The sequence below is a fragment of the Apostichopus japonicus genome, chromosome 3, assembly GCF_037975245.1.
Source record: "Apostichopus japonicus isolate 1M-3 chromosome 3, ASM3797524v1, whole genome shotgun sequence".
Lineage (NCBI taxonomy): Eukaryota > Metazoa > Echinodermata > Holothuroidea > Aspidochirotida > Stichopodidae > Apostichopus > Apostichopus japonicus.
The window spans coordinates 7,813,089-7,825,140 of record NC_092563.1 but is presented as its reverse complement, the minus strand read 5'-3'; the positions used below and the strand labels follow the sequence as shown (position 1 = coordinate 7,825,140).

Sequence of the window (12,052 nt, the reverse complement as noted above, 5' to 3'; positions counted from 1 at the left end):
CTTCTCACAAAGGGAGCATTATTGTACTTAACGGAGCGCCATGATGTGCAAAATGCCTCCCACGTTGCAAGAATAAACAATAATAAGAGTATTGTATTACGTAGCAGACGAACTTTCAGAGGAAAAACTGATAAGGGTCCTGAAAAGAGGGCTTTGGTGATATTTAGCTTTTAGGTAAATTTTATTTTCGGGGAACTCAAAGAGGGTTGGGGGGGGGGGGTGGGTCGGTGGAGCGATCGCTCCCATTGCTATGTCCCTGGCCGTTTACGTTGTAGGTGCACTGAGATGTGGGTTAAGGGTCAGGTCAGTTAGGTCATGAAAGTTGAAGCTCTGTTTATTGTTGCGACTTGTTTTGAAGTATAGCATACATATTAAAATGAATCAAAGATCATTCGACAAATTTCGAAGACGTATATATGTGGTTTGTAGATCCAGCGTAAATAACACAACAGCGAGTAAACAAGGTGTTTATTTATTAAATATTTATTTGAACATTCCAGGCTGGAGATGTATTATGCGTTTATTATTTGTAATGCAACAGTTTTACCAGATAAGCTTTAACAAAATATGAATGAAGGAATACATAATCCACAAGCCTGCATCAGTAACTCATCTGGATGTTGGGTGACAGAGCTAAACAGATGCCCGGCTTTCACAACCAGATCAAAATTTTATAGTATCATTAAAGTGTTTTAACTATACATTCAAATTGATGTTCGATCCTAAATTTCGATAATTCTAAAATAACGTCCTGTTAAAAAGAGAAATAATTAACCAAAAAGTATTTCTGCATATTTATTCTTATGAAAATGTTAAAAGTATACCTGTTTTATATTCCCGGAAGGTTTCAAAATTATGTAACAATTAATATTTGATGATATACACATACACTGTATTAAACGTGTATCGGAGCTTACAATAGTTTGCAATTTAGGCAAGTATATACAATTGATTTACATTTGATCAAAATGTAATAAAAGCAAATCGTCTTGTCACCTTTTGTTATGAATTAATTTACTGCTCTGAGTTTTGAGTATGTATATAAAGAAAATATAATAATACGAAGAACAATCACCGATGTAAAAGTTTAAGTTGAGGAGAAAGCGTATTTAACATATATAATAGACAAACATCTTTGTGATTAACCAGATAACTAAGGGTCATCTTTGGAAGATATTGGGATTTTGTCGATGCAGATGATGTCATGAAGTGTGACTGGGGAGGGGGGGGGGGGAGTTAGGCTTCAGTTTGCTGCAAAACCATTCGTTACAACTGAAAGTAACGTGGCATTAAAAATATATATACAAGAAAATGTATTTATATCACATTCTTTTCAATTTTTTTCAAATCTTACAAAATCATCTTTTAACCTGACATTCATGGCCCATCCACATTTCTCTTTCTGGAAGTCCGTGTTCATCTAATCCTTATTTGGTTCTATTCGAGACATAAGTAGTTTGGGTCTATGTAATCATTCACACTATTAGTCCTACGCAAATCATCATATTTTGGAGACAGATAAGGGTCTTCATTGGGAGAAATCTTTCTGTCATAATGACCAGGATGTTCTGGTGGAAGTTTAACCGTAGCAAGGTGGAAGTCCTCACTACCTTCCCTCCGGCCCAGATCACCACTTGCAGCTACATCTTCGTAATTAGGTGGTGGTAGATCGTCGTTTGGTCTGCGTTTTGACCTTCTCCTCCTTCCTACTATGCATATGCATGCAACCATCAACACGACGAATACAATGCAAGCTCCTAAAGCAAGACCCGACCACAAAAATAACACATATGTAGTTTTAGTAGGATCAGGTGGGGTTGTTGTCAACTCACTAGATTGTGAGTGTACAGGGAGGCATACCCCGTCTGGAAGATGTTCAATGGGTTGTCCTATGTAACTTGATCTGCTACCGGTTTCACATTTAACATCATCCAAATTTAGGTATAAGAAATTCCCATGAAAATCCTCTGACAATGTATCAAATAGAGGGCCCCGAACAAATGATGGGTGTTTCGTAAGCCAAGTTCGAAGGCCACATATTTTTTCATCACAACGCCATGGGTTATTCAACAAAATTACCCAGTTATTCAACAATGGTGAGAATATGCCATCTTCGATGTTTCCAAGGTTGTTCCCTTGAAGTTGTAAAAATCTCAAGTGTCTTAAGCTTTGGAATGTGTCCTTCTGCATGTAAGATATTTTGTTGAAACTTAGATCTAATGACTTTAAGTGGGTGCTATAAAACCCATCAAAAGCATCCCCCATGAGACTTGTGATATTATTCCTGGCGAGCGATATACTATACGGTCGCAAACCCGAAAACATTCGGTCTTGCAATACTTCGATTTGATTGTTAGATACGTCAAGGACTTTCATATCGCTGCTCCCCTCAAATATTCTTGCAGAAATAGTCTTAAAGTTATTGTTACTGCTATAAAAGAGGACCAATTTTGTTAGGTACTCAATTCCAAGTGCATCAAAGCTATCTAGAGAATTGTGAGAAATGTCCAGTCTATATAAATTCGGAAGCAGTTGGAAACTTTTATCTTCGATGAAGTTTAATGAGTTGTTGGAGATGTCAAGAAATTGAAGAAGCTTTGAGTGAGCAAAATCAGATTTCAGTATCGTTACAAGCTTAGTATCTGATAATGAAAGGGTACTTATCCAGGGCTGATTGAGCAATATATTTGATGGAACAACATGGAGTGGATTTCCATCCAGAAAAAGTTGATGTATTCGGTCTATGGCTGAGAAAACCTGATCAGATATCGTTGATATTTTATTGTACGACAAAACGACTGTTCTCAGGCTTGGATTCCCATCAAATGTACCACTGGATAATTGAACTAGGCTGTTGTGCGCAGCTTTGAAGGTGTATAACTTGGGCATTTTGCCTAGCAAATCAATATCTAAGACTTGCAGTTTGTTGTATGAGATATCAAACTCATAGATTCTTACCATCTCATCGAAAGAGGATGAAGATACACTAGTAATTTGGTTATGGTGAAGAACCAGTCTACCAGTATTGGGATCAAATATTGGCGCAATCGGGAGAGATGTAATCTTATTGTAAGAAAGATCGATATTAATAAATCGTCCTACTTCAACAAAGCTGCTCCTTCCAATCTCAACAATTTCGTTATGTGTTAAACTTACTCGTCCCAGTGAACTTACGTTGGCAAAGGTTTGATTGCTTATACCAGTAAGTTTATTGTAGTCCAGCAAGAGTGACGTTAACATGTCCATATTGGCCAGAGAGAGGTTGGTAACTTTGTTGAAAGACAAATCAAGACTAAATCTTTCGGATTTAATACCAATTCGACTGGAATTGACTTGTAAAATTTCATTTCTGGACAAGTCGATCTCTTTAACTCGTTGGGCATAACCTACACTAGAGGGAATTTCATTCAAGCCAACCTCTGTCATTACAATCTCTGTTAAATTGTTCATTTCGACAAACTGTAAAGAGGAGAGCGCCTCAGAACAATAAACACACGAGGAGATTTGAAGAACTTCTAAATTGGTGAAGGATTCAATTAATTCAGTGTATATCGAGGACATATTGATATTTCCCAGTAGATGTACATTTTGGATGAGCATGTTGAATTCAAACATTCTAAAATCGAGTTCGATTAGCCTGTTGTTGTTTAAGAGTACCTCGCGGAGATTACTCATCGTTTGGAAAGTAGTAACGTCGATAAAAGATATTAAGTTATCGGATAAATTGATTACCTCCAAACTATTCAATCCCCTAAACATTACAGCCGTCACAGTTTCGAGATTGTTGCCATTTAAACGTAGTATTAATAACTTAGTTAGATGGTCAAATGAATTTGCTTCAATTGAATCTATGTCACAATTTGCGAGTTCTAGGGTGGTAAGGTTATGATAATTACCTAGAGACCGGAAGACGCCTCTACGAAGTAATTCCACATTTGAGTGGTTTAGTGATAGTTCAGCCAAAGACGGTAAACCAACAAGAAAGTTCTGCTGTAGGTTGGAAAGAAAATTACCTTGTAGGTCTATCCTCTCTAAGTTGTCAATAACAGATGCACTACTGGTGTTGACTTTCGTGAGACGGTTGTAAGATATGGTGAGATTCTGCAACTTTTTGAGTCTCTCTAAGTCTGGGAAGTTGATCTCCTCTATTTGGTTTAATTCAAAATCCAATTCTCTGATATTGATGAGATCTTGGTAAACATCGCTGGATATGTTTCGGATATAATTAAATCCCAAGTTAACCTTTTCCAAGGATTGCACAGCTCTGAATGTACCAGGATGGATCAATTCAATGACGTTCTTGTGTAAATTTAAAACTTTTAGATTGTTAAGCCCGGAGAACATTGCAAACTCAAGTTCAGAGAGAGAATTCCTAGTAAGATCAAGTTCTTCTAACTTCTCTAAGGTTCTTAAAGCGCCAATAGTTATGACGTCAATTTTATTGTCGGAGAGGTCCAATATATTGAGGTTCCGTAAACCACCCAAAGCTTCAGGCGGTATAGACTCTAGCTCGTTGCTGGAGACATCTAGTTCCTCAAGATAAGTTATATCGGTGAATGCCATCTCTGCGATATAGGATATGTAGTTGTTCCCGAGAAGCAAGGTCTTAAGTCTACTTTGTTGTCTGAAAATGTCGTCATCGATCTCATACAAGTCATTGTATTTTAGATCCAATTCCGTGAGATTGGAAGGAAGTGGTAATGCAGTTGACGCAATCTCCTCGATGAAGTTATTTCGGAGAGAAAGAATTTCGAGATTTGCCAGTGACCGAAACATCATTGGGTGAAGCAATTCGATTAGATTTGATCGAAGATTAATCTCTTTTATATTTGGTAGATGATCAAATGATCCAGGATCAATTCTATCAATAACGTTGCTTGAAACATCAAGCACTTCCAAGCTCCTCAGACCTGACAATAAATCGACTGTGATAGCCCGGAGATTATTAGATGATAACCGCAATGTCTCTAATGTCTGAAGTTCTTGAAAGGTCATGTCATTTATTTGGAATATTCCATTTGACGTTAAATCGATCAGCCTTAGATTGCCCAAATGTGATAAGGAATCTCTTTCAACACTCTGGATATCATTAAAACCCAAATATAGGCGTTCATAAGTATCAGGGATTTCTGATGGAATCTCCATAAAGCTAGCAGCGAAACAGTACAGTGATGTCCCTACGCAAAAACAGGTCTCAGGGCACTGCCATGTTGCTTGAATAGGATTAAAGAGAAGCAATAACTGCACAGCTAACGAGAATATCACCACACCTAGATACCCCATTGTCATCTGTCAATAAAGGTCAAAGAAAGAACACAGTGAATAGAATACAACATGACATACGCATAGATATGATCTTGATGCGAAAGCGCAAATATCTTATGTCTTACAGATAACAGCTTTACAAATCTAAGGGTGTAGTGAAACCCCATCCTTCGCCACTTTCCGTTTAATGTATAACTACGATAGTGCGGTCTTTTCCTGAACGTAGTTCTGCATTGACCGCTCCTCATTTTAAAACCTCTATTAGTTGCCTGAACAGAGCATTTGTTTTGGATAACTTCCACAAACTTTTCTTTTGTAACGGTAGCCCAATTACTGTTGACCCCCTTGCAACTAACTTTCTCTTTACCTGAACCAAAGCAGCAATACAATTTATAGTAAACATCAATATGAGATTCTGCAAACAGACAGAAGTATCTCTTGAAAAACAACATCGTTGGCGGCCCTATGGCAAGCCGTTTTAACATTTACCTCTCTATTCTACTTAAGTAGAATTAATTCCACTTAAGTAGAATACAATTAAGCTTAAGTGAAATGAATTGCATTTAAGTAGAATTGCATTTTACTTAAGCTTAATTGTATTCCACTTAAGTGGAATTCATATTAGCTTAAGTTCAAACGGTTTTTGTCTACATCGTATTTTACTTAAGTAAACTTCAAATTAGCTTAAGCTTAATTCAATTAAGCTTAAGTAAAATACAATTCTACTTAAGTAAAATACAATTCTGCTGAAGTAAAATTCAGTTCTACTTAAGTAAAATGCTATTCTACTTAAGCAAAGTGGCTTTTCAATTTCACTTAAGCTAAATTGCATTTTACTTAAGTGAAATAGAATTACGCTTAAGTGAAATGTGATTGGTCAATCTTTTTCACTTAAGTAAAATGCAATTTAGCCTAAGTGAAATAGAATTACACTTAAGTAAAATGTGATTGGTCAATCAGTATGCTACTCATTGCGTCACTGTACTTGCCGCGAAGTCCGACTTGGTATACTATTATAGGTACCTCACCACGTGTTCATCCGCTCAATAGGTTAACCATTGTCAGAAAAGAGGTAAAAGTACCTAAGGTAAAGCTTGTTTAAGCATGTTATCATTTACTGTCATCGTTTGTTCTGCCTTTATATGAAAGAGCATAATTTTAAGTACAGATGGTGTGAAAATAGGGAGGATCGAAGGTGATATAAACCATTTTAAAAGTCTTTGGTTTAATGTTGATATTACTCCGAACGAGCATATGGAAGGGTTTAGTGTGATAAACTTGCTCCTCTTCTAGCTCATAATCTAAACGGTCATGATATGGAAGTTTGCATGATAGGCCAAGATCACAGCTATCATGTGGTGGGTATAGGATATACCAGATGAAAACTTCTATCTAATCTTTGGCAGGTCTTGAAAGTGACAAGTTTAGTGTGTAAATCAATGGAACAATTAATTGTGATGCGAGACCTATAGAGCTACGTTCAAGACGTACTAGTTACGTAACTATTTGCGGCCATTCCCTCATACTGCCATACTTATCCAGCTTTCGTTGTGTATTTATACGAACATAACACCATACATACCCTTAGCAAATGAAGCAAAGCAATGTTTATCACTGAGTCTGAACGTTAGACATTTGGTAAATGCAGCCAGCCAATAAATCGTTGCAAACTGTTACTGATGCTGTTGCACCAAGCTGGGGTACTAGTACTAGTAGTACTAGTAGTACCACAAGGCATGGTACCATGTTAACATTGCCCCCAGACCAACCACTTATCCGCACGTGGTAAATGTTAATACGGCTTGCCATGCGACCGATCCTTCAATTCCACTAAGCTAAATTGTATTTTACTGAAGTAGAATTGAATTTTACTTAAGTAAAATGCAATTTTATTCTACTTAAGTAAAATACAATTCTACTTAAGCAGAATACAGTTTAGCTTAAGTTTAATTCAATTTCACTTAAGCTTAATTGTATTCTACTTAAGTAAAATACAATTTTACTTAAGTAAAATTCATTTAGCTTAAGTGAAAAAGAATGACACTTTTACTTAAGCTAAATTAAATTTTACTTAAGTAGAACTGTATTTTACTTAAGAAAAATACAATTAAGCTTAAGTGAAATTGAATTTAACTTAAGCCTAAAAGAAAGTGGTAATTTTACTTAAGTGGAATACAATTAAAGTTAAGTAAAATGCAATTCTACTTAAGTGCAATTAAATTTCACTTAAGCTTAATTGTATTCTACTTAAGTGCAATTAAATTTCACTTAAGCTTAATTGTATTCTACTTAAGTGGAATTGGTTCTTCTTAAGAAGAATAACGAGGTAAATGTTAAAACGGCTTGCCATACGGCCCCTCCATTATTTACCATCGGTACCATGAAAAGGGTCGATCCGGTTTTAGAAATAATAAAATGTGTCAAAAAGTATTAGAATTTGACGCTGAGGCGCTCTATCTTTGGGCTATCATGCAAGATATGCACACAGGGATCATACTGTGGCGCAGGGAAGAAACATGTTTGTCGTTCGGACTATGCTATGCATACCACTACAGTGTAAAACAAAATCAATAACATCGTCCCCAACCTGTATTATCAGACATATATGTATTGACAATAGTCTACAACCAAACAAAACACGACTCGGCAGGGTGGATTTCTCCGAACCCCTGATTACCTTTAAGGTCATTCCCAGGAAACCGAAACAGCTATACAAGAGCGCAAACATGAAACAAAAGATACGCTGTCCAAATCATAAAAGGATTACATTGAAGATAATAGGGACGGGGAAAGGGGGCGGGGTAGGGCACTATTATTACTAATACATATATATATATATATATATATATATATATATATATATATATATATATATATATATATACAGTGGCGTATCCAGGATTTTCTAACCCGGGGGGCGCGAATTACTATCTAAGCGGAGCGCCACCATCGGTTGGCGCGCAGCGTACAAGAAAATTTCTGGTTTTGATACCCCCCAGATCACCGGAAATGGCACTTCTCGGGCTTGAAAATGACCAACCAGATGTACACTTTTTGCCTGAGAATCAAGTATTTCCCAATAGTTTTTTTTTTCCATTCATAACCTTTTTGAAGATTGTCACCAGTCACACATCATGTTCGACCTCATCGCATGTCCTGTGGATCATTGCTTTTGTAGGTGATTATACGTTGCGGCCCACAATACCAGTCAGCCCCACTTTTCAAGGTTTTAAGCCCATTATTCGTTCTGAATTTGAAAATTCACATTTCTCGTGAATAAACTCACTTCAAAACATACCCATAATGTTGCACAAAATTCATCTATGCAGCCCCTAATTCGACATTACTAATGTAAAAGACAGTTTTGACATAATTGGACCTCCATGCTTTTTCTCCATCTACATAAGACATTTCGTTGTTTACAGTAGCATCCCGCGGCATACTGCGCAACTTTCACCGACCGTACGGTACACGATGGCATGCGATATAATAACCGATGCTTGGTTAATGATATTGAGATTACCAAGTTGAACGCGCGCAGAGCGCGCGAAATTGTTTGGTTATTTTTTTCGGGCAAGTCGTTACAGCCCCCAAATCAAATTTTGGTGCTAGGCCCATGACTTAACACATAGACAGTTTTTGAGGCTGTTCATCCTGCAACGTCATTTTCATGCTCATTGATATGATGTGATATCTGCTGTTTGCTTTAAAAATTCGAACAGGCGCGTAGCGAGGAATTTGCCAAGGGAGGGGCTTGTAGGCAAACTATCTAAGCGTAGCGCCACCCTGAGTTGGCGCGAAGCGTACAAGAAAATTTTGGCCTAAAATGCCTCCCAGATCGCTGGAAATTGTACTTCCCAGGCCTTGTAAGTTGCATCTAAGCATTTTCTATTTAGAAATTACTAGCGATATCATAAAAAAAAATATGCTCAAGGGGGGGGGGGGCGGTCGCCCTCTTCCCGAAATGCGTCATGTTCACCGACGACACGGTCGAGTTCGAGACCAGCCACAGTCGGTTTCATAGCACAATTCTACAATTGTTTAAGGCGTATATACACACACACGCGTTATGATACACCATATATAGTATGATATATAGATACATTAGTGAGAGAGGGAAAATGGAAACGTCAAAAATGGAGTTGTCGGTGTAAGAGGAGGGTGAGGCGCACGCCCCTTCCGAAATCATTGATCCGTCGCTGGCTGCCATGTGTATATGAAAGGGATCAGCGCTGTAATGATGTCACTGTTCCTCTTTCTCTTCCCGGTGTCTTGGCGTTTTCCTTTTACTCCCTCCTTTTTCTCTCTTTCTTCTTTTTCTTTTCCTTTCCTTCCTCTTCTCCTCCTCTTTCCCCCCTCTTTTCCCCCTTTTTTCCCTCTTTTTTTCCCTCCTCTTTTTCTTACCCGGGGGGCGCGCGCCTCCAACGCCCCCCCCTGGATACGCACCTGATATATGTACGAGTCTGTTACAAGAATCAAAGCTGTCTACGTATATCTTATTTGCTATGTCACTGTAAACTCTTTAGAGTCTTATTATTTGGTAGGGTCTTATTCCGTGTGATGATAAATCTTGACTCAGCATCCTGACTATATACAGTGAAAAGACATGAAAATCATTTATCATTCAGTTGACCAGTTACTTTTATTATGCTGGGCAAATCCAAATCATTAACAAAATTAATGGAAAAAAGCATGGGGGATAGTTCATTGATTTCATAGATTTAGCCTAATTGCAAAAAAAAAGCTCTATGACATATGTTTGAACTCTTTTAAAGGAAAAAGTCAAAACCAAAATTGTAATTAAACCAAATCTTAACAAAGAAGCGGATTTTACTCTGGTATTGTTCCTTCAGTCAATTCGGCTGTTAACTCATAGTCATTGAAGCGAGATATTGCACCTATGAACCTTATTATACATTGGTAAAGGCTTCAATTGAAAGCATTGAAAATTGTATGTTTGCTTAGGGGGTCAATTATGAAGGAAAAAAGATCACAGTCTATTTCACCCCAGCATGTCGTGTACCATTTTTTAAAACTTTAAATGTATATTTCTATATACAGTGGCGTATCCAGGATTTTCTAACCCGGGGGGCGCGAATTACTATCTAAGCGGAGCGCCACCATCGGTTGGCGCGCAGCGTACAAGAAAATTTCTGGTTTTGATACCCCCCAGATCACCGGAAATGGCACTTCTCGGGCTTGAAAATGACCAACCAGATGTACACTTTTTGCCTGAGAATCAAGTATTTCCCAATAGTTTTTTTTTTCCATTCATAACCTTTTTGAAGATTGTCACCAGTCACACATCATGTTCGACCTCATCGCATGTCCTGTGGATCATTGCTTTTGTAGGTGATTATACGTTGCGGCCCACAATACCAGTCAGCCCCACTTTTCAAGGTTTTAAGCCCATTATTCGTTCTGAATTTGAAAATTCACATTTCTCGTGAATAAACTCACTTCAAAACATACCCATAATGTTGCACAAAATTCATCTATGCAGCCCATAATTCGACATTACTAATGTAAAAGACAGTTTTGACATAATTGGACCTCCATGCTTTTTCTCCATCTACATAAGACATTTCGTTGTTTACAGTAGCATCCCGCGGCAAACTGCGCAACTTTCACCGACCGTACGGTACACGATGGCATGCGATATAATAACCGATGCTTGGTTAATGATATTGAGATTACCAAGTTGAACGCGCGCAGAGCGCGCGAAATTGTTTGGTTATTTTTTTCGGGCAAGTCGTTACAGCCCCCAAATCAAATTTTGGTGCTAGGCCCATGACTTAACACATAGACAGTTTTTGAGGCTGTTCATCCTGCAACGTCATTTTCATGCTCATTGATATGATGTGATATCTGCTGTTTGCTTTAAAAATTCGAACAGGCGCGTAGCGAGGAATTTGCCAAGGGAGGGGCTTGTAGGCAAACTATCTAAGCGTAGCGCCACCCTGAGTTGGCGCGAAGCGTACAAGAAAATTTTGGCCTAAAATGCCTCCCAGATCGCTGGAAATTGTACTTCCCAGGCCTTGTAAGTTGCATCTAAGCATTTTCTATTTAGAAATTACTAGCGATATCATAAAGAAAAATATGCTCAAGGGGGGGGGGGGGGCGGTCGCCCTCTTCCCGAAATGCGTCATGTTCACCGACGACACGGTCGAGTTCGAGACCAGCCACAGTCGGTTTCATAGCACAATTCTACAATTGTTTAAGGCGTATATACACACACACGCGTTATGATACACCATATATAGTATGATATATAGATACATTAGTGAGAGAGGGAAAATGGAAACGTCAAAAATGGAGTTGTCGGTGTAAGAGGAGGGTGAGGCGCACGCCCCTTCCGAAATCATTGATCCGTCGCTGGCTGCCATGTGTATATGAAAGGGATCAGCGCTGTAATGATGTCACTGTTCCTCTTTCTCTTCCCGGTGTCTTGGCGTTTTCCTTTTACTCCCTCCTTTTTCTCTCTTTCTTCTTTTTCTTTTCCTTTCCTTCCTCTTCTCCTCCTCTTTCCCCCCTCTTTTCCCCCTTTTTTCCCTCTTTTTTTCCCTCCTCTTTTTCTTACCCGGGGGGCGCGCGCCCCCAACGCCCCCCCCCTGGATACGCACCTGATATATATATATATATATATATATATATATATATATATATAATTGAAATCGTAATGGGTCAGAAAACCAAGAACAGTGAAAAAACTTCCAGCCTCCACCGGGGTTTGAACCCGGGCCTCCCGCTTGATATGCGGACACCCTAACCACTAGGCTATGGACGC

At 38.4% G+C, this 12,052-nt stretch overlaps 1 protein-coding gene and 1 non-coding gene across 2 annotated transcripts; both read right to left on the bottom strand.

Moving 5' to 3' along the window:
- Positions 1–467: 467 nt before the first annotated feature.
- On the bottom strand, positions 468–9,302 carry LOC139965317 (uncharacterized). The gene is made up of 2 exons (XM_071967552.1): positions 9,219–9,302; positions 468–5,289 (listed from the first exon to the last, which is right to left on the bottom strand). The coding sequence occupies exons 1-2, from the start codon at positions 9,285–9,287 to the stop codon at positions 1,438–1,440; spliced, it is 3,921 nt and encodes a 1,306-aa protein (XP_071823653.1). The 5' UTR covers positions 9,288–9,302; the 3' UTR covers positions 468–1,437.
- A 2,678-nt stretch (positions 9,303–11,980) lies between these two features.
- Trnad-auc (transfer RNA aspartic acid (anticodon AUC)) lies at positions 11,981–12,052 on the bottom strand. The gene has a single exon. It is a non-coding gene; the product is annotated as a tRNA-Asp (tRNA).